Source organism: Fukomys damarensis, unplaced genomic scaffold (genome assembly GCF_012274545.1).
Source record: "Fukomys damarensis isolate Sample0158 unplaced genomic scaffold, DMR_v1.0_HiC HiC_scaffold_39, whole genome shotgun sequence".
Classification (NCBI taxonomy): Eukaryota; Metazoa; Chordata; class Mammalia; order Rodentia; family Bathyergidae; genus Fukomys; species Fukomys damarensis.
The window spans coordinates 14,754,376-14,777,664 of record NW_022900951.1 but is presented as its reverse complement, the minus strand read 5'-3'; the positions used below and the strand labels follow the sequence as shown (position 1 = coordinate 14,777,664).

General features: G+C 39.3%; 1 protein-coding gene across 1 annotated transcript in view; it reads right to left on the bottom strand.

The window, feature by feature from the left end:
- Positions 1–23,289, bottom strand: part of Ppef1 (protein phosphatase with EF-hand domain 1) — a 136,227-nt gene that overhangs the window by 93,443 nt on the left and 19,495 nt on the right. Inside the window, exons 4-5 of the mRNA XM_033760547.1 lie at positions 20,042–20,134; positions 7,320–7,479 (exon numbers count right to left, since the gene is read on the bottom strand). Coding sequence (XP_033616438.1) covers positions 7,320–7,365 — 46 coding nt within the window. The 5' untranslated portion in view covers positions 7,366–7,479; positions 20,042–20,134. The remainder of the gene's footprint in view (positions 1–7,319; positions 7,480–20,041; positions 20,135–23,289) is intronic.

Below are 23,289 nucleotides of genomic sequence, written 5' to 3'. Positions count from 1 at the left end.
AAGATGTGGTTTTTTCTATAAAATGGAATATTACTCAGCCATAAAGAATGAGAAAATAGATTCATTCATAGGAAAATGGATACATATTGAGGATATACTCCTAAGTGAAATAAATAAGTCACACATGTGTAAATACTGAATAGTTTCTCTGGTGCAAATAAACTGCAATAATACATAAGATCCTAATAAGAATACTGACATTGTGAAATGGGAATAAAGGCACTAAAGGTGTAGGGAAGGTGGGATGGGTAGGGGAAGGGTAATAGGGAAAAGAAAAAAAATGTGAGATAATGAAAAGATGGAAATAAAGTGAGTGTAGATGGGGAGGGGAGGAAGGGGTGAAGGGAGGGCAGGGACAAGGAGAAAAAATGAGAACCAAGACCTGTCATGTAGAGGTACAAGATCCCAACAATGAATGTAACTGTACTGTATCCCTAAAATGTACCAATAAACTCAATTAAAGCTGAAAAAAAGCAAAAAAGCTAATAATAACACAGTTAATTTTGTATAAACCCAAGTTCCTGTCTCCAAAAATTGAAGATTAAATTTCTGGACAAAAGGAGGAATTTGGGCAGAACGTTTATTAGAAATAATAAAACTCTTGGTGGATACCTACCAAGAGAAGAAGAAGTCCAACATATTTTCTTTGCCTCAGTCTTATATATAGATGGAGAAGAGGGCTTGCTTCAAAGCAGATGAGTTCACGAGTTCAAAAAGAAACTGGTTGTCTTGCATTTTTAATGTTTTCTTGAGTACTGGGGTAGAGGGGCGCTGTTAAAGCCTTTAACTAACTTAGCATATCTTCCTCCTGGAAGGAAAGGTCCTTATTTCCTGTTTTATTATAGCTTTTATACTTCTTCTTGTGTTTACCTTTGCATCTCTAAGCTTGACTTAGCTCTTGAATTAGCGCTTAACCTCGGTGGGCTATTTTCTTTTCTTTTCTGACCCCATTCTTAGGCCTCTCTGACTGCCTATTCATAATAACTAAACTATTATGATACAATATAAAACCATAATTGTGTAAATGTTCTTATTATGGAAAATAACTGGCAATTGGGGCTCTTTCTTACAAAGGTGAAATATGCCTCTCATAACAGGACTTTCTAACAGCAGGATCCAACTATAAAGTTGGCTTCTTTGTGAATCAGAAGCTGGTAAAAATCATCTAAATGGAGATATGGAATATTATGTCCTTTAAGCAATAATTTATCCCTTCTAAACACTCAAAATTCTAGAATGGATATCTAAATAGGCCCTATCAGGGTCTCAAAATAATTGAAATCTTAAAGCAAAGGTAGACAAATCACACAGTGAATAAAGAAAAAGGTAAAGGTGTATTTCATTAGTATACCAAATAAAAAGATTGTTGAGTTTTTGCTTGACTTTTATTCTTTTTTTCACACAGACAATAAGAGTATTTGCAGTATCAATCCTATTCAAGCCTCAAGGCCAAAGCACTAATGAAGCAGAAGACTAGGGCATGGCAGACTGGTTGGGGAAGTGGATATGACCTGTTAATTGCAAAGTCCCAGGACACATTGACAGAACAGTTCCCAAAGCCCTGCACAAGGAACCAGAGTGTGCTGCCTTCAGTTCTTCTCACTAGAACTCAAATAAGTTTTCAACAGGACAACCTAGGCCTGATGTCAGCCTCAGGTGTGGGAGTTACAAAAGGACAGTTGGCATTGAGTTCTGTGCTACTGTGTTCACTTTTTCACAGTAGTCTACTCTCGGGCTGTAGAGTGTACATTTTCCCTACTTTTACTTGGCCCAAACTCACTCTGTAGAGATCATTTGTTTTCCTACCTTTAGCAAATGCAAACCTTATTACCTTTTGCCTTGTTTTGTCCAATTCTTTGTTCAAGATAAGAACCTAGAAGCCACCTCTAGGAGATTCCATTACCCCCAACATCTCATACCAAGAAGTGAATGGTTAAAAATTTTTGAGAAGGATCATAATTTCAAATGAAGAAAGTGGCTCCCTTTTGTAACCAGTACTGCAAAATGGAACTTTAAAGGTTAGATTTTTTCCCTTAAGAGACAATAGGCTTCCTGGGGCCTAGGGCATAAACAGCTTTCCTCACCTCTTCTCAGTCCAGAGCGAACCAAATATGCAGATGCTGATACCAGGAAGCATGGAAACCAGTTTCCTTTCCACAAGCAAGGGGATAATGAACTGAAGATGGCTAAAAGTGATAAAGCAAGCATGGAGATTTGCTTTATCCCTTTGTGCTCCTCCACCCCTCTGTCCCTTACTATAAAAGACAGTTGCCCACCTGTAAAAGGTTCGATGGTGTTTTGAGACAAATAGGTCCCTCCATCTCAGAGCTAGCTTTGAATAAATCCTTTTTCCTTTTTACCTAAATATTAGCTTCCTTTGATTTGGTCAGCATTGAGCAAATGAACCTGAGCATATAAGCCTAAGTAGCTGATAACAGTTTTACAAAGAAAAGTACTCGTTTAAAAGTGATTCCCTATAAACCAGGATTATAGCACATAAATTGGACTGAAATAAAGATTTAGCAATCTTGACATATTGATAATTGAAGCCATGGAGTTAAAATCATCTGGGGGAGAGCATTAGAGTGACAAAATAAGTGGGTCAAGAGGAACTCCAACATTTAAAAGTGGGGAGAAAGCAGAGCCTGCATAAACAGTTTAAGCAGAGACCTAAAAAAGAAAACCAGGAGAATGTGTTGCTATTGAAACCAAGGACAATGAGTATTTTAAGAAGTAAGTATGCAAGAGTGCCAAGTACTGCCAGGAAGTTAAAGCAAAATTAGTACTGAACATGTTCCTTTGGACTTGGAGGTCATTTAAGAGCTTGTCACATTACTTTCTATGAGCTGAGATAGATGAGGCAGAAGACAGAAATTATAGGCAACTGGAAAATTCTGAATGTAATGTTATCTATATGTAAATAATGTTACTCTACCAATGTTAAATTTCTCCAATGTGATTTAGTATTGTAGTTATATAAGAGAATATCCCTCATTTAGGAGAAGCATGATGAAGATATTATAGAGGAAACTATAATGTCTGTAGCTTATTATCACATGGAGGAGACAGCAGAAGAGGGTAGGGAGGAGGAGAAGGAGGAGAAGGAAAAGAAGGAGAGTGGAAGGGAGAAAAGGAGGGAGGGAAGGAAGGCAGGCAGGCAGGCAAGCAAAATGTTAGCAATTGGTGAATCTAGTCATAGGAGTGTTCATTATACTGTAGTATTCTTTCATCCCCTTTGTAGATTTATAATTTTCAAAAGTGCTAAATTGCAGAGAAAATAAAACAAAACAAAATGGCACGAGAAAACATGTATCTTAACAAAAAAGAAAAGAAAGAGGAAAGTTACTTGAGTATAAGCTTGTCAAAGCACTGATGGGCAACAACTAGGGGAGTGAGCAGGAGAGGAAGAAGGGGAAAGCAAGGATCCCCCATCACCCCTTCCCCCACAGATACAGAACACACAGATTAATCTTTGAGTGATGAAGGGCTTTAAAAAGCATCTTCTCTGATGTCAGAATATCATTGAGGAGGAAATTATGAGAGGTTCCAGCTCATAGTGATTTCCTCTATATCCCACAGTGCCAGTAAAGACTGCTTAATGGAAATTATAAATGAGGAAAGAGCCAATAACGGAGTAGAATAGCAATAGACTCTCTAAACTTTGAGAAAGTTCTCTAGGGAACACTTTAGGTGAAGGAAACAATGTCATTCTTTGTTTTTCCATGAAGGTTCTGAATTGAAATATAGGACTTAACATTGGGAGTGAAAGGGAAGAGGATATGGGCTGGCGGTAGCCAGAAAGGGTCTTTTAAGCAATTGTGAATGATTTAATTGTTAGATTTTTAAACAACCAAATCAACTAGATGTTTACCAACTATCCTACCAAGAATTAAACAAACACTTGGTTTGTAATTTAGTATTTTTTGGTTAAAAAAATAAAGAATAAATGCTCTTAATAACAACAGTCTCCACTAGAGAAATTTTGTTTGTCATAGCTTAAGTACCAGACTTCAAGGCCAAAGAGGTACAGTCTTTGCCGGCTCCCTTAGCACTCAGATAAATTGAATAAAGGCATTTCTCAGCAATCTCAAGGAAGAAATAAGAGAAAGTATATTAGTGTTCTCATAGTGTTCCAAGGGGGGAAGAGGCAATAGACTATTAAATGAAAATCCATCAGCATAAAATTTTAAGTGCAGAATGAAGTTTAGGAGAACGAAATTGCAAAGTTTAATTTCTGTTATGTGGATAAATTCCAATTATCCAAGTCAGAGTAGCATATCAGAAGTGACTTGAACTTTGAAATCTGTCAGATCTGGCTCCAATTCAGGTTCAACCACCAACTGATGCATAACTTTGGACAGTTTTTTAATTCAAGTTTCAGTTTCCTCATCTATAAAATAAGACTCATTAGAGATCCCTTCCAAAATTTTGCTCAGAAATAAAAAATGTAGTAGAAACTCAATAATTACAGTTAGTGTTCTTTCACCTGTTGTATCACAAAAGAAGTAAAATAACAACAGTAATAATAATAATAGTAATACAAGATCAATGCCATTTCTCTAGAAGGGAGGTGGGTTCCCCCACAAGAAGAGGATAATGCTCACTTTATATGTAGGCTACTCTTTCTCAAAGCTGCCATATTTCAGAGCCAGTGTACTACGGTGGGGCTGAATGACCAAGCAAGAAAAAAATTCCTTAATAGTAGACAGACCACTAGAAACAGCAATCGAACTCTCACCTTGGTGCTACCACTCCTGTGTTCTTCCACAAATTATTTTGCCTCTCAAAGCGTGTTTCCTTTTCTGCAGAGAATGACCCTTCCTAAGGGTGTAAAGATGAAATGTGTGTAAAAGGGGCCGACTGACCATACAAGCACTCTGCAAATGAAAGGAGGTAGCATAAAACTGTGTGATGGCTGACAGCCAAAACATTTTTTATTCAGAATTCCATGAACTCAAACCCCAACTCTGGCAGTTGAAAAGTTGTATAACCTTGTCAGGTACGTACCTCGCTAAGAATAAGTTGCTTCAATTATATAAAAAGAAATAATACTTTACTCAGGTTTATTACAAGAAGTAAGTAAAATTATGCAGAATATGTTGAGTACTCTTTCGGATACAGTTAGTAATCAGGAAATAATAGCTATTATTTTATATCAAGAACTTTGAAAATATTCATAGCCCTTGACACAGTAATTTCATATAAAATCACCTGATTTGGGGAACAATGCAAAATAAGGAAACAGTTTTGCATAAAGAAATTCACTGAAGTGTTATTTGTATTCTTTTTTTTTCTTTTAAAAAATAGATCTAATATTAGAAGAATACTTAAATATGTTATGGCCTATCCATTAAATGAAATAGCAATGACTAAAATGATTCATAACATAATGCAGCAAATGAGGCTACAATAAACCAATATTTAGGCTGATCAAAACTCTACAGTAATTGTACCAAAGGTGGGGGTTGGGACACCTGGAAGTTGTTATCTATGGGAAGTAGAATGATGAGTGAATATTATTTATTTCCAGTTGGTTTTCTAGATTTTCCAAAATTTCTCAATGAGAAAAAACTTTAAAAGTAAAATGCACATCTATAGATTAACGTAAATACATACCACTGTGTCAGCTTTCAGCAAAAATACAGTTAGGAAGTGGTAGCACCTAGGTGAGAATTCAATTGCTGTTTCTAGCGGTCTATCTAGTATTAAGGAATATCTTTTCCTGCTTTGTCAGTCAGCTCCACCATAGTACACTGGCTCTAAATATCATCACAGCCTTGATTTACATGTTCAACAAGTGATAATGGAAGACAAAAAGAACTGTAAAGAAATACTTTGCATATGAATATGTTAACAAATTAGATAATTTAGATGAGTGACATGGATAAATTCTTAAAAGGATACAAACTACCAAAAATGACTCAAGAGGAAAGGAAAAACCTGAATAGAGTTATAACAAGAAATAGGATAAGCAATCAAAAAACTACCCACAAAGAAAATCCCCATTACCTGGGGTTCCGCCACCTGCCTCTCAAGAGCAAGGACCCAAGTTCGATCCTCAGCCCAGTACCCCGCAAAAACAACAAAAACAAAACTAAAATCCCTATGCCTATAAGGGTTCAATGATGAATTCTACTACACTTTTAAAGAATTCATACCAGTTCTTCCCAAACTCTTCTAAAACATGCAAGAGAAAGGAATATTCTTCAACTCGTTTTATGAAATCAGGACTACCCCAGTATCAAAACCAAAGGCATCACAAGAAAACTGTAGACCAGTGATGGCAAGCCTTTTAGAGACAAATGCCCAAACTGCAACTCAAAACCCAAAGCCCACTTATTCATCACCAAGTGCCAACACTGCAATTAATCCTGGATAGTGAGGTTTTAGTTTAGAAAAAAACAACTCGCACAACTCGTGACGTCACTGCAGAAGGCTGGGCACACTCACGGAAGCACACGTGCCATAGGTTCACCATTATGGCTATGGAGTACTCTGCGTCCTAAACACTCTTGTGTTGCCTTCAGCCTGAACAAACTTCCAAACCAAGGTGTGGACTTGAAACTGGGATAATTATATACATCCTAGATAACAGAGGAATGGAGTTTAAGAGCAAATTATTCATATAATTGTCCCAGCTTGCGTTTTTTTTTTTTAATTTGCTGGTAGAGTCTATGTCCCTTAAACATTCAAGTGAGTCTCAACTAGATTCTAGAAGCCATGAAAAACACCTTCATAGAAAAGCCTCTAATTATATGGGGGCGGCGGGGTATTACCTATTCAGAAATGATATACTTTCAGAAACAGATGACCCAGCAATCCCCAAATTCTCCCTAGAATATTTTAAAAACATGAGACAAATCTCATGAGGCTCTGTGTTGAACAGATATATAAAAAATGTAATTATTAAGTTATAAAATCGAATAAAATTTAATGATGCTACTAAATGTCACAAAGATATGGATATAGCTATTTATAAAAATATTGAAGAAACACATATACCTTACAGTGTCTTTTTTGTTCCCTATGACGGTGTTATAAATTGGGATTTTATATTGGCACATTTTTAACTGAAATTAAATCAAACATAAGAAACCTCTTAGATGATACTATAGTACATCATAAATTCAAAGCTCCATCTTTCCTCATGTAGTTCCCCCAGTATTTCACCTTCAGTTCAAGTGGTGATGTCTTATACAAAATCACACAGGGCAGCTTGAGAAAGATGGGAGGAAATCAGAAAGGGGGAGAATGTGAGTGTGAGTGGGTCTCACTCACTCTTTTTCATTCATAAACACGGGCACATTCCTTGCACTAACCTCTCTCGGACTTCCTCATGCTCAAGCAAGAATTCCCACAGCCCATGGCTTCTAAATCATATTATGTTCAAGAATTCAACTGCTGATTCCAAGAAGTGTGACAAGTCACCCTCTTTGTGCTGAGGAGCCACTCTTAGCTGATCCCCTTCAATTACAGATTCTGAAAAGGAAAACAGAAGAGGGAGGGAAAGCAACAGTTAACAACATGAGAACCAAGGGGCTTCCCAGCAGGATACATTTTATGCTCCTTGTGAATTGCTGTTCATCATGTGATATGGAAAATGACCAGACATAATCTGATCCTGGTTTATTTTTCAAACCACAGCAGCCACTGAGCAGTTAGAGATTGTTTTTCTGCTGCATATAAATTATACTTTCCCCATGTCTAGGTCAGGTCAAGTTCTGTATAAAATTAAGCACTAATAATAGCAAGAATAAAATGAAATGTAAGAGTTATAATTTTCTAATTGAAATACAGAGAATGGAAGATGGAGGAGCTGACATAATTTAATTGTTTTGGCTTTAAACTCAAAGTAATTAAATCTATCTAGGCTTTTAAAAACACAAATTGGAAGCTTTCTGTGAGACAAAAACAACATATTTAAACAACTATCCCACAATTCAAATCAAAGCGAGTTTTTTGACAATATTTCTCACAATCAGTTGAAGCTTGTTTCAAAAAACAAAAAGTTGGCACAAGACCTTCCCCTAAATTTAGAAATCATAATTTGTGACTGTCATTTTTAAACTAGCTCCACAGGCCCTGCTGAGGATCCTCCAAACTCTCCTTTTATGCTCACAAGGTCCCCAGTGAAGCTGCTGAATTGGCATTTCCATAATCACTGCACGGGCTTCCAACAAATTCCTCTCTGTTGTATACTATCTCATCAGTTTGGGATGTTCTAAATCAGCCCGATTGATCTACTACATTTTCATTTCTTGATAGGAACACAGAGAGCGACTAACTCTGGACTCTACCTAACATGTCCATTTTTCCATTACTACTACATGAAAAGCTTCAAAGTTTCAACCGAAGACAGGGAAACTAAAATGAGCAATAGGGCTAAGGACAGAGCTCAGTGGCAGAGTACATGCTTTGCATGCCCGATGCCCTCAGTTCAATTCTCAGCATCGAACAAAAACCAAAATATTTAAACTATGGGAATATTTAAAAGCAATAATAATCTTAATAAACAGATTTTCTGATCAGAGGTAGCCCTGATTCTTTGTTTTGAATTAATTCTCCTAAATTTGGGGTTATTTACAAATTTTGTAGGTATTTCTTTCTTATCTATAAATGGATAAAAAGCTGGGCATGGTGGCTCATGCCTGTAATCCCAGCACTCGGGAGGCTGAGGCACGAGGATCATTGTGAGTTCAAGACCAGCCTGGGCTACATAGTGAGTTCCAGGTCAGTCTCAACTACATAGTGAGACCCTGTCTCAAAAAAACCAAAATGGATTAAAAAATGTTAACAAAGCCAAATCTAAAGGAAAAACAAGCCTTGTGGCATTAGATTCCAGATCACACCTCATGGTCACACATATCCACTACATTCACACTCTCTGAGCACATTTCTTCAAGAGAAAGAAGAAGAAAGGAGGAGATGAAGAAATGATGGAGAGAAGAAATAAAGAAGGTAGAGAAGAAAGGAAGGAAGGAAAAGAAAGAGGGAATGGGTTTGCATGACATAATTTTTTTAAACTGTAGACGTTTAAAGGTGGGAGAGACCTTTAAATTTACCTAGTATTTACACAAAATGTAAGGAAGTTAAGCAACTTGCCTAACATAATATAGATCTACAGTTGTCAAGCTACTGCATATTAGAGTCATATAGAGAGCTCATAAAATTCCCAGTGCACAACCTGTTCCTCATTAGATCAATTTCTGGGGGGTTAAAAAAATACTGGTTCCCAGACCCCATCTCTAGAGATTCTGATGTAATTGGAATTGAGTGGCAATTGAGTATCAAGATGGTGTTAACACTCCCCAGATAATTCCTATTCCTAGTAAAGTTTAACAATTTCTAATAGAGACAAAGTTTTATTGAACCCATGATGCTTCCTGGTAGTCATTTTCCTAGAAATTCTTTGACTCTATGTATTTGAAGATGAATTTTTTCAGAGTCAAGCTTATAAATCTGTGGCATCTGGCATCTAGTATTTTCTTATATATGAAATTGGGGCACTACTGACTCATTTTTATACTTAGTAATTTCTCAAAGGTCATTTGCAGTGCCTATGAGTTTGTATATATGTATTCTTTCATTGCCCTTTGAAATAATTCATTGAGATCTAGTGATATTCTCCAAGTGCCTAGGATGTCCAGATCTCCAACTTGGGAAGGGGGCCAGTGTCTAAAATGCATACTACCAGGCTTTACTGATAATACTCAATTAAAAAAAAAGGAAGGCCTGAAAATCTGCATTTAAAATACAGACTTGGAATGAGGATATAGCTCAGTGGTAGATAATTTGCCTAGCATACACAAGGTCCTAAGGTTCAATCCCAACACTTCAAAATAAATGAAAGATAGATAGATAGATAGATAGAGTACATCCTTCAGTACACTTTGATGTAGAGAGTCTCCACAACCCACTTTGAGAAATACTGATCCCACCCTGTCCCTGTATCTATATCTCCATTGGGCTCTGTTAGGGTTTAGATTGAAAGTGTCCCCCAAAATTCTCATATGTTCAGAGGTGGATCTTTTGGAAGGTTCTTTGATCATGGGGGCACTAATCTATGAACTGATCTATTGGTGAGTCTTTCATAGCTAAATGTGCTGTTAAGAGGCAGGGCCTAGTTAGAGGTAAGTATCTGGGGGCATGACCTGGAAAGATATTCTTGTATATCCCTAGCTCCTTTTCCTCCTAATTCTTCTTCTTTCTCCCCCCGATCCTGGTTGCCATGAAGTGAGCAGCTTTCCTCCGCCATGTCCTTCCACCATGTCATATCTGTCTTGGAGCCAGAATACCATGAACTTAACCCACTGTAACTGTGAGTCAAAATAAGCCTCTACTCATTTAAGCTGTGTCAGGTATTTTGTACTGTAAAAAAAAAAAAAAAAAAAAAAAAAAAAAAAGACTAACACAGATAATTGCTACCAGGAAAAGTGAGGTCTTTGACGTGATTGTACCTGACCATGTGGTTCAAAAGTTTCTGGAGCTGGTTTGTGGGAGGAGTGTGGAAAGGTTGGGAGATGCAGTCTAGAAAAGCCTTAGAATGCTGTAAGAAGAGCCTGATGAATGATTCTGGTCAGAGGTCCGAAGACCAGAATGCTGATACTAGGAATGCAAATAGAAAAGGCCAAGCTCAAGAGGTTTCAGTTGGGAATAAGGGCCTCATTAGCAATTGGACTAGAAGCCACATACGTTATACTCTGGCAAAAAAAAAATTGTTTACATTTTGCCCACGTTGTCCTGAGACTTTGCAAGAGACTGAAATTACAGATGGTGGACTAATTGATTGGACAGAGGAAATTTCAAGGCAGCCCAATGTTTGGGCTCTGGTATGGGTCTTCTGGATGCTTTTAACCAGATCTATAGTGAGAATCAGAAGCAAAAGCAGAGGTGAAAAGATGCAAAAATTTTGCAACTTGACCAGAAAGGAAGTACATGCAAAGTCGGGGCCAAAGAGAGTATAGTTACTGCAAAGAATAGAGCCTAAAGGTAAAAGATCCCAATAATGAATGTAACTTTACTGTATACCTAAAATGTACCAATAAACTCAATGAAGGAAAAAAAAAAGAATAGAGCCATTAAAAAGAAACCAAGTACTTTGCGTCCTGACAATAGGAAAGATGCCTTGAAAGTTAGGAAAAGGCCAGACCCATCCATTACAAGCTCAAGGTGTAAAAGGGTAAACTCCTTTGAAGAGAGCTCCAGGGTACTCTGTTCATTCATGCCAACCCAAGGAACTGTTCCCTGAATTCAGCCATCCAGGCACTCAGTGGCCCCTTCAGCCATGATCCATTGGGGCCTGGCTCCTACTCAAGCTGGCAGCAGACCTTGGCATCACCCACATGGTAATAGTTTTTCAAGCATGCAGAATAGAGTTATAGGGTCATGAAGGCTTCCACTAAGATTTCAAAGGAAGGCCTGGGATGCCAGGTAATGTGCCCCTTAGAGAACAATATGTGAAACTGTGAGAGTGAAACTGAAGGTGCAGAAGAAACCCCAGAAATTTGGAGATACTAGGGATGCTAGCAATGTGGAATGTTGAATGTCAGCCGAGGAAAGCTGCAGAGAAAAGCTAGCCCAAGAGAGAAGCCATGTGAGCTGCAATCAGCAAGTCCAGAGTGGTAGGGCTGCCCAAACCAAATCTTTTACAGTTCAAATCTCACCATAACTTGCCCTGAGTGCTGGACATGGAACTACAAGACTTAATGTTTGCCCTGCCAGTTTTCAGATTTTTCTGTCTGATTCCTTTCCATTTCCTTATTCCTCACTTTTGGAATGAGAATGCTTAACCTGTGTCAATGTATATTGGAAATATGTAACTTTTTTTTTAATTTTACAGGGTCTCATAGGAAAGAGTTTTCCCTGAGTCTAAGAAAAGACTTTACTTGGACTTTTCAGCAATGCTGGAGCTGTTAAACTTTGGTGATTGTTAGAGGTGCACAAAATGCATTTTGTATAATGAAATGAATATGAGCTCGGAGGGGGGGCAGAATGTTATGGTTTAAATCTAAAGTATCTCACAATGCCTCATGTGTTCAGAAATGGGGCTTTTTGAAGTTGATTGAATCATGGGAGTGCTACACTCATCAGTGGATGGATCTATTGATGTTGTTAGAAGGTAGGTCCTGGCTAGAGGTAAGTCACTGGAGGCATGAACAAGAAGGGTACATTCTTGTCCCTGGCTTTCTTTAGCTTTCTCTGTTACCTTCCTACCATAGGGTGAGCAGCTCTTCTCTGCCATGCAATTATACCATGCCATAATTGGAGGTTAGCCATCCATGGAATGAACCCACTAAAACCATGACCTAAAATATGCCTCTCTGCCTTTAAGTTGTCAGGTATTTCATCCTAGCAGTGGGGAAGTTACTAATACAGGCTCTATCCATATACTATTTTTTTCTGAAGTATAAGAGTTAGGCATTGACTGGCAACAAACACTGACTGGACAAGAAGTGATATATTTTGTCTTAGTTACTTTTCTCATTGCTGAGACAAAATACCCAACACCCAGTTAAAGGAGGAAAGTTTTATTTAGCTCACAGTTAGTAGAGGTTTCACTCCATAATTGGCTGGCTCCAAGGCAGGGTGAAATCACAGAGGAGAAACGGTTCATGGCAGGTAGAAGGTAGCAAAGGAACAAGGCACAAGGCAAGTCTCTCTCTGTCCCTCATATTGTATGTAGAATACAGGGATTAGGGCAGTGCCAAATCAATAGTGGACTGATTTAGTAATCACCCACCCTTAATCCTAGCACCATTAATCCTAGCATTGCTCTATGAATCAATCACACACTCTAGATTCAGCCACCTCCGAAAAAGCCTCACCTATGACTGTATTTGGCTTTGGGGGGACATCTAGACACAAGCCATAACATTCCACCCCTGACCCTACAAATTCTCATGTACATCTCTTTATGAAAACGGTATGTAGTCCACCTCCAAGAGTTGCCAAAGTTATAACAGTTTCAGCATTGCTGAAAAGTCCAAATCCAAAGTTTCCTCTGAGATTGAAGGCAAATTCTTAGCTGCAAGCTCCTGTACAAATGAAGAGGAAGTTAAATACTTCCAACTTCAATGGCACAAGATAGACATTACCATTCCAAAAGGTACAAGTAAGGAGAAACAAAGGAATGGGACCAAAGCAAGTCTAAAATTCAGCAGGACAAATATTAAGTCCTGTAGTTCCACATCCAGCATCTGAAGCAACCTATAGCAAGAGGTGAACTTAAAGGGCTTGGCTGGCTCTGCTCCTACAACACTTCCAGGGGTAGTAGCTCCCATGCTTCTCTCTTGGGCCAGCTCTGCACCCTCCTTGCAGTTTTCCTCAGATGACCACATTCCTGGCTTCTCTAAATTTCTGGAGTCTCCACTGCACCTTCAACTTCACACTCACAGCTTCACACACTGCATTCTCAGGGGCTACTGCCTGGCCTCTCAGGTCTTCTGAAATCTGGGTGGAAGTCTTCCTGACCCCACAGCTCTTGCATTCTGCCTGCACTTAAAACCAGCACCATGTAGATGATGCCAAGGTCTGCCATCAGCTGGAGCAGTAGCCAGGCTTCCTTCTCTTTTGGCTGTAGGGGTAAAGCACCTATGAGCCAAATCCCAAGGAGCAAATTCCCTAGGCCACCACCATTCTGGAACACAGTGCTCTAGGACTTTCTTCTCAAAGCAAAGTCTTTCCCTTTTGCAATCTAGAGGCTGCAAAGAGTGGTGTCCTGCTGCTTCCTGTGATACCCTCAGGCCATCTTTTCTATTCTGTTCCTTCTCAGCAATCAAGATATCCTCTGCTCTATCTTTGCAGTTCACAGCTTTACTACAGTTTCCTTTCTGGCCAAACTCAGATGTTTTAAGTCATTCTTCTGGGTTCTTTCCCCTTGATTCTCAACATAGATCCTGCTAAAAGCCCCCAGAAGCAGCTAAGCCACAACCTCAACATTAGACTGCCTTGAAATTTCTTCTGCAAGACTAAATAGTCTGCCAGATTTAATCTAAGTCTCAGGCAAAGTCTCTGGACAAGAGCAAAATGCAGACAAACTTTAGGCCAAGGTATAACACACATTGTCTGGAGTCTAACAGCCAATTTGGTCCTTCTTCCCAGGAAAAACCTCCCAAGCCTGGTCTTTACTGGCAGGATTTGTATCAGCTTTCTTGAATCTCCCATCAAGTACAGCCTAATCCATTCTAGCTCTACTTTCTCATCCAGCATCTCTGAACCTTTCCAAACTTTCCACAAGCCAGTTCCACAGGCTCCTGAATCACATGGTCAGGTACAGTCACAGCAATGACCCCACTTCTCTGGTACCAAATTCTGTCTTAGTTACTTTTCTCATTTCTGAGACAAAAACCTGACACACAAAGTTAAGGGAGGAAAGATTTATTTCAGCTCACAGTTTGTCAAGCTTTTATTCCATAAGAGTTGGCTCCAAGTCAAGGAGGTATTGCAGAGGAGAAACAGTTCATTGTGGGCAGAAGGTAGCAAAGCAACAAAGGACAAGGCAAGCCTCTTTCTGTCCCTCATATTGTATCCAGGATACCATAATTAGGGCAATACAAGCCAATCAATGGACTGATTTAGTAATCATCCACCCTTAATCCTAGAATAACAGCAGGAACCAATCACACACTCTAGATTCAGCCACCTCTGAAAAAGCCCCGCTTATGACTGCATGAAGCTTTGGGGGAATATGTAGACACAGCCATAACATATTTTAATCTTGATTTTCTTTTTCCAGAAAAATAAAAGCAATGTCTCTCTAAAGGAATTTTGTTTTCAGCCACCACTCAATTAATTCGTTACATAGCAAACAGAATTTCACATACAAGATTCACTAGGAAGGCTGAAGATATAGCTCAGTGGTAGAGCACTTGACCAGTTTGCACAAGGCCCTGGGTTCCATTCCAAGCAATGGGAGGATGGGACTAAGAACCAATAAAACATTAAACTTGAGTATATTTCTGTTAGACTGTTAGCTCCATGTGTAACTTTCTTTTTAAAACCCCTTGAATCTCTGGCACCTACATTGTGCCTTTCATATAGCATTTTTTGATAAATGCTGAATGGATAAATGAATAAAGGAATGAATATTTCTAAGCCAGAGCCCTTTAAAAAATGAATTGCTAAAAGTCATTAGTGTCTCATTTTGTGCAGAGATACGTGCTATTTGATTATATAAAAGCCTTTTATAAAAGCAGAAAATAGGTAATGATTAAATGACTTTTTAAAAATCATGATGGAAAGAAATGATAATAGTTCTAAAATTCTTAGGTTGTCTATTAGAAAAATAATTGGCCATTAGAATTGTTATATTACTAATTATTATGTTATTTCTAAACTGTTTTTCCCTCACAGACAACAGGTTAGAAAAAGAGAAAGGATTGCTTCTTTTTAGTTCTTCACAAAGCATGAGCTGATTAAAGTGATATGCTGCCCAACTCAGACCTGAGTAGAAGGGGAAATAGGTTTGTCAACAGCCTATGTGGTGTCTTTGAGGATGCCTCTGACTGACTAGAAAGCTGATGAAGATGACTTGTAGACTTTCCAGTACTTGGAAAAAATCTAAGCTTCTTTCATTCCCACTCTCCGTCAGCATCAGGAGGGCTAACATAGCATCAAACCTACTAACAAATTATTTCAAGGCTCAAGAGGTGGGGGCTTCTGCATGGATCTCAAAGGCCCCAGGTATCCTCATCACACATGAACCACTAGGATGGATCTTAGCAAAAAACAAACAAAAACATCTTGTGACTTGCCCAGGCCTGCTGTTCTTTCCGATATATAACAAAGATGGTTTGAAAACATAAATATGAAATAGTGACTCATCATTGGCACTCACGTGCAATCTGCAAAAGGAATGGCTTCAACTAAAAGGTTTTTACTGTGCATGTATGGGGTAGGGGGACTGGAGGGTAGAACTGCTTGATGTTCTTCAGTCTTTTTTTATCCTAAACACTTCCATTTCCAAAGCTGAAAACACAAAGAAAGAACAAAAGACGGCCCTTGGAGCCAGCCTAACCTCCACTGCTGAAGCACTCTCCAAATGCTAGCCCAGCTTCCCCCAGTTGTTTTTTTTCATTCTTAGCATTATTTGGTTTCAAAATGCATCTTTATCCTATTCCCACACCTTGGCTCAGCAACCCTGACCATGAGTAGTTAATTCTTCTGCCTCGGACTGCAGACGCTAACACAAGGTAAAGACACCTTGTCAGAGCCATCTTCTGCCTTTTTTAATATATGTATTCCTTGAAATAGGAGTTTTACAGCCTGATGTCTGTGGTCTAAATAGAATTAAGGGGCATAGGGTAGGGTAGAGGAATCTAGAAAGCTGGACTGGAGAGGGCACTTCTACCACCCTTCTTCCTACAGAACACTGCAACATTTGCTCGTGCCTGGGGGCTTAAATGAATAAAAACAGTCTTACAAATGAATAAGACTGAATGGGTGATTCTTACTGGGTCTCATCAAATGAAAATATAGGAAAGGGGGAGAAACTATACCAAGCACTGGAAGATGTCTGTTGGTACACCAGAAATGATTGTAATAAGGAATAACTTGGTCTGGTGTCAAGTTTTCCAATGCATGATTGTCAATGTGGCTTATGATTCTAAGAATAAAGCAAAAAGGGTCCCACTATCTGAGAAATTTGGAAGTGGTAAGGTTAAACAGGTTCCTTTACTGCAGAACTTCTCAGAGCTTTCAACAGATCAATGTGCATTATGAATCTCTAAAACAGAGCTGACTATGGTTTCTCAAAGAGCTCAGGAAAAGATCCTTTTGAGGTAAAGTATCTTGAGAACAACTGTCATTTCTAACTGCCTAATCCTGGCTCAGGAGAGCCTTGAGTTTAGAATAGACAACCAGAGTTTGAATTCTCAGCTTGTGGTTAATTTCTCTGTACCTCAGTTTCCTCCTGATCAAACAAGAATAATAGTGCATACCATGCTGAAGGTACAGAGGACTTGGTGCGGAGTTCAGTGGTGGGCAAAATTGGCTTGAACAAAGAGTGATTCTTCTTAATGGATGAGTTAGGAAAAGTCATGCATCAGTGGATACCCATACTGTCTTTACACAAGTATCTTTCTTCAGAACCCCTTCCTTGCTGCCTCCCAGAGACTATACCCATTGCAAGTCTGTAAATTCTGGGATAATTGAAAATCCACAAAGAGTTATGCTTCCTCCCTCCTCCCAGAGTTCCAAGATCTGAAAAAATACTATACCAGTAATAACAATAACAGCTAAAATCACGACTCTTTGTTAAGGGACGATTATGCACACAGCACAGTAAGTGTTTTATATTTCTATTATTCCAGTAAATCTTCACAGCAAACTCCCAAGGTAGTATTATCACCTCCACATTACAAATGAAGAAACTGAGGCTCAGAAATGAAACAGCATACTCTTTGACACAGCTGATGAGTGATGGAACTGAAGACTTGCTCTATTTAATTTTTAAAGAACAAAAACGCTCACTAAAAGATTATGGTCCTCTAAGATTACAAGACGCCAAAGAAGCTAAAGGAAGATTTTGAAATAAGAAACTGTATGCTGGAGTTCGGGGGTTACCCCATGCAGGCCCTCTTGCCCAGCACGGTTTCTCAAAGTGTCCTATCCTTCATTTCCTTAGCTCTCACCTAAGTGAGAGTTTTTCTAAATGCCAACTAAATTTGAAATAGGCCATGGCCCTTCAGATTGCAAAGTCACCTGTGTGCCCTTTTTTTAATGATGACAGCTGACTTATAATCAGCATCTCTAAAAAAAAAAAAATTCTGAGAAATTGCTAAGAAATAAATATACTCCAAGGTGTTCACACTCTCTCTTCTGTTGCCGCATAAACTATGGTTCTAATGTAGAGTTCAGCTTTCCCAGAGTACCTGAGGACAAACACATTACCTGTGTCTTATGCTTGCCAGTGCAGAGGTTTCCCTCACTCCAGATGTTTTAGGAGAAAAAAGAAAAGATGAGAAAAAGCTTTCTCTATGAGGGAATTCGGAGGTCTGAAATAAAGGTATAATTTCAGCTCTCTCTGGAGCACCCCTAACTTCTTTCTCTCTCCCTCCCCCTCCCACCTACCTCACATCTCTGCAAGGAGCGCTCCTGTTTAAATAAACACACAAAGAGAAAGAAACAACTAGAACAGTACCTGGCTGTTTTGCTTTCCTGCCACAGACACAGATCTCAGAGAGGCTGAGCTGGCCTATGAGTTGCAGCTCTCTGACCCAACCTTCCTCTCTGTTCCTGGCCTGGAGATAAAGAGATATGCTCAAGTAATGGGCTGCAGTCTTAGCAGTCACATGACTGCTTCCAAGGGGACCACATTCTGTTCAGGCAGGAGCAGGCTGTTGTTTGTAGAAATCATCCACATCAGTACAAAGTAGAAAAGAGAAGTTCAGTAAACGAAGGGGAGAAAAGCACTCTTTAGGATTGACAGAAGATGAATTTTAGAAAACATTTTGGTAACCTAGGTACAATTAGGGGAAGTAGGAAAGCAAAATATCATTAGGACTAGAAAGACATGGATTTAAGGGAGCAGCCACTGGCACAGTGCTGAAAATTCATTCATGTGACTTTGTACTCCCCTAGCCATTCGACAAGCTTCTTGTTGGAGAACCTACCTGTGAAAGGAAGATTCACCTCCTTTCATCAGCAGAAAGGAAAAATAAAGTTGACTTGAGTTTCAGAAGGAAGAGGAGGAATACACATGGGGAAACTCGCAGTGCCCATATCAGTGATGGATGCCAAGCGCCACAGTTTGGCTATTTTTCAACACAGTCCAGGGGTGGTCTTGTTCCCAGAGTCTCATGCTGACTATAGTCGCACCACCGACAGTTTTCTTCCCCAAACTCTTCCCAGCTGGTTACACACCATGTGTGTTTTCAAGCTTTCTATCTTTAGGGTTCGCCAGCCAGAATTTACAGGACTCTAGCGTAACCATTTTATAACCCCACCCAAGCTGCTCTTTAGCCCTATCCTTCTTTGCAACTGACAGCCAGAGGAGAGCTAGCAAAATGGTTACCTACTTTGCTATTTAATCGAATGAAGTCCCTTTAAAAATAACTGGAAGGGAGCTTTGGGCTCTGTACTTCATTAGCATATTAAATATTACCAGAGGGCCTCATTATGAGACAATACTGCCTCACAGGTTTCCATGGCAGAGACATCAAGACAAGGATCTGATGAAGCTGCCACACACATTGTAAATGATAGCATAGTTACCCAGGCTTTCCCTAAAAGAGTGGACAATGTGGCTCTGTGGCTGGCTTCTCCAGACACAAACCTGTTCAATTCACAGTGATTAAATAATGGCTATGTCGAGACACAATTGTTCAAATGTCACCTCCTCTGTGTGAAGTCTTTCCTGAATCACCAAAGGGGAATTAGTCAGTCTGTATCCTGGCTCTCAAAGTCATGTGTGTGTCCAATTATAGAGCCCGAAGGGTGCTGTAATTTGCCTTTTTACATGCCAAATCTTAAAAGGGAATTCCCACTGCACTCCTCTTGGCATCCCCAGCAATGGATGCATAAGAGGCACTCACCAAATATTTGATTCATTAGAGAAAGAAAGGAAAGGAAAGAAAGAACTCAAGATCTAGGTGGCTATTTTAGTGGCCAGCCTATGGATAATGAATTATATTGGCTGTATCCTTGATATAATTTAAGGCTTGTAATTTGCCTTAAATGAACTTCACCTTTTGTGTTGTACAAAGAACACTGAGATGTTACTTTGAGCACCACAAGGAGTCCTATAGCCAGCCTCCATTTGCTAAATGAACAAACACTGTTATATATAAACAAAGCATAGTAATGATAGTAACATCTATTGAGCACTTACTGTGTTCTCGTACCTACTAATTTCACATGTGTTAATCTTATCTAATCCACACACCATCCTATGAGGCATACACTGTACCTTTATTATCCCTACTTACACATTAGGAACCACAACTCAATGGTAAATGAAGGGTAGGGCTGGGCTCTGAACCTTGGCACTTTGACACAACAACCCCTTCTTATAATAATTACACTATATTTCCTGGATCAGTACCTCATATGTTTGCAAAACTCAGATTTTAGTCTTTTCTTGGATGTTCTCTGGCTTTCTGTACTTGAGCAGGAATGTGTTCTTCTAGTCTAAAAACTGAAAGAATAGACAAAGTCATGTAAATGGTGCTGAAATCACTCATTAACAGATTTGTTCCCCCAACAGTCAGAGGGGTCAGTTTATCTCTCAGTGAGCACATCCTCATACGCAAACAGCCAATAGGGAAGTTGAGAAATCAGTTTCCCTCCGGAAAAGGCCATGGCATGGCAATACCATATCATCCTTCACTAAGGTGCTTTGTGCTTCTCCAGTCCATTCAACAAATGTTCACTGAGCTACACTGGCGGGACACAAACAGTGAAAAAAATGTACATGACTGGGTGAGGCAAACACACACAGGTAAATAAGAAATGGCAACAAACAAAATTACCTGTTAAAATTGGTCACCCCTATTGGATTATAAGCTCCAGGCACTTATAACAATGCCAGGCATATAAGCAGTATCTATTACATGAATAAATGAAAGTAATATGATATGGCAGACTCTCTAGTGTCCACCTGAAAGATGTTACAGGAACAGAGAGAACGAACTTTATCCCAGAAGTAGAGATGACAGAAGGCTTTCTCAAAGAAGTGTCACACAAACCTGATGGCTGAACAGACATTAGCCAGAAGAAAAGAGGAGGAGAGAAGAGGATGTTCTCATAAGCATGTATAGTCTACATATTTAACAAGAATGTGAAATAGGAGAGAGAAACTAAAAATCAGAATGATCTGCATTCCTCATAAAGCCACAGTTAGCCTTAGAGCAGGTAGAGGGCATGTCAGAATGGAAAACTGGCTGCGTCTCCATCTCTGCTGCCTGAATCTACCCTTTCTTCACAGCCTCTCTTTCCTTTCTCACTTCCCCATTCCCCAATGGCTTGCCTTCACCTTCCAAATCAATTTCTTGTCAAATACTTGCCTCAGGCTCTGCTACTGAGGAAATCTAAACCAGGACACTTGGTTTGTCTGTGGTAGTAACAAACTATGCAAAGACAGAGGAAAAAGAAAGGGCTATCTCACAAGGGAGAGAGAGAGAGAGAGAGAGAGAGAGAGAGAGAGAGAGAGACAGAGAGAGAGAGAGAGAGAGCATTGCACACAAAGCTGTCCTTTTCACAAGCTTCCTGGAACCAGCCAAGCCAAAGTACTTCTAATAGGAAGCACCTATTATTGATCATTACTGGGGAGTATGCTAGAATATCAGGACACCAGCTGGATTGGGGCATAGAATGTAAGAAAAAAGCAATATGCACAGATCTTCTTGATGGGGGATATTTAAGGAATATGTCTGCTTGTGGCCCCTGGTACCTCAATACCCATTAGCAACAAAGCAGGGAAGCTCAGACAAGATTGGCTTTCCAGCTCTGGCAACTCTCAGCTGGCCTTCTGGTGCTAGAGTCAATGGTAAGCAATCATATCCAACCACTTCCTAACTCTCCAACATTGGGGTACCTGCCCTTCTAGCAGATGTACAGACATCTGTTGGACAAGAGAAAACCAATATGAATTCAGTACCTTTAGCTGTGAATAAATGAATATGCCTGTGTCAAGGGTCTATTCTCAAAAAAGTTTTAGTGCAAGGGGCTCATGATCAAAAAATCCAAAGAAAGTGTTGGGTATAGCTCAGTAATAGAATGCTTGCCTAGTATGCATAAGGTTCTAGATTCCATCCCCAGCAACACACACACACACACACACACATCTTCCCAGACGGTTTCAGTGTGCTAAGAACATCTACCCACTTAACCCTGTGTTTCCTATGGAATGAAGCTATAAACCTGTCCAGAATCCATGAAGCAGCCATTTGTGGGCTGTAACAGACAGACTCTAAGATGCAATCTCCTATGGTGATTCCCACTGGTCAATCCACACCCGGTGTGATCCCCACCCTTTGAGTGTGGGCTGGACCTCATGACTTGCTTGTAATTAATAGAATATGGCAATGGTGTCTAGATTATAAGAGATTGTAACTTTGTCTTGCTAGCAGACACTATTGCCTTCACGGCTTGCATACTTTCACTGAAGTAAGCTGCCATGTTGGAGGGGCTCGCCAGCAAAGGCCAAGAAGTCTCTGTCCAAAAACCAGCAAAGAGCTAATTAAGGTCTTCAGTCAAACAAATTATGGGGGACTGAATGGTGTCGATAACCACATAATCTTAGAAATGGATCCCTCCTCAGTCAAGCCTGCAGATTGCCGCTGCCCAGCCAACTCCTTGATGGCAGCAGCTCATGACAGATCTTGAAGGACAGGGGCCCCAGTAAGCCATGCCTGGGTTGCTGCACAACAGTAGAAACTATGAGATCATAAATATGTGTGTTTGAAGCTGCTAAAATTTTTGTTCGTTGCTATATGGCAATAAGTAACACAAATACTCTGAAAAGTAAATAATGTAGAAGGTGGATTAAAGAAACAGAGCAAAATTCGAAGTACCACTGAACTGGCAGTGAGTTTACCTTTTCTTCAGCTCCCTCAGACTAAATCCAAGGAAGTAAAAAATTCAAATTAAAAGCACAATGAGATAATACTATTCAACTATTAAGTATGGTTAAATTTTTTTTAAATACAAAAACAATCCAGGCATAGCAGCAAATGCCTGTCATCCCAACACTTGAAAGGCTGAGGCAGGAAGATTGCGAATTCAAGTCCCATCTCGGCAAATTAGGGAGATCCTATCTCAAAAGGCTAGGAATGTAGTTCAATTCAAGTACCCAACATTCAATTCCTAGTACTTAAAAAAACTAAAATACTAAAACAAAACCTAGTGCTGGTGGAAAAGGAAACAACTAGAACTCTAATACCCTGCCAGTAAATGCAAAGTGGTACAACAATTTTAAAGAAGAATTTGCTACTTTCTTATAAAATTGTACATATTCTTTCCATATGACATCAACTTTACTCTCGGGTAGTTACTTTAAAGAAATGAAATTGTCTATTTACACAAAAATCTGTATAGAGGTTCATACAGTAAATGCAGAAAACAGCCCAAATGTCTTTCAGTGAGTGAATGGACACCACAAACTGGGATATCCATACAAAGGAATACTACATAGCAATAAAGGGGAATGAATTGTTGATACACACAGCCTGGATGAATTTCAAAGGCATTATACTGAGTGAAAGAAGCCATGGTACTTGCAAGTGCAAGGACCAGAGTTCAATCCCCAGTACCAAAAAAAAAAAAAAAAAAAAAAAAAAAAAAAGACAGGGT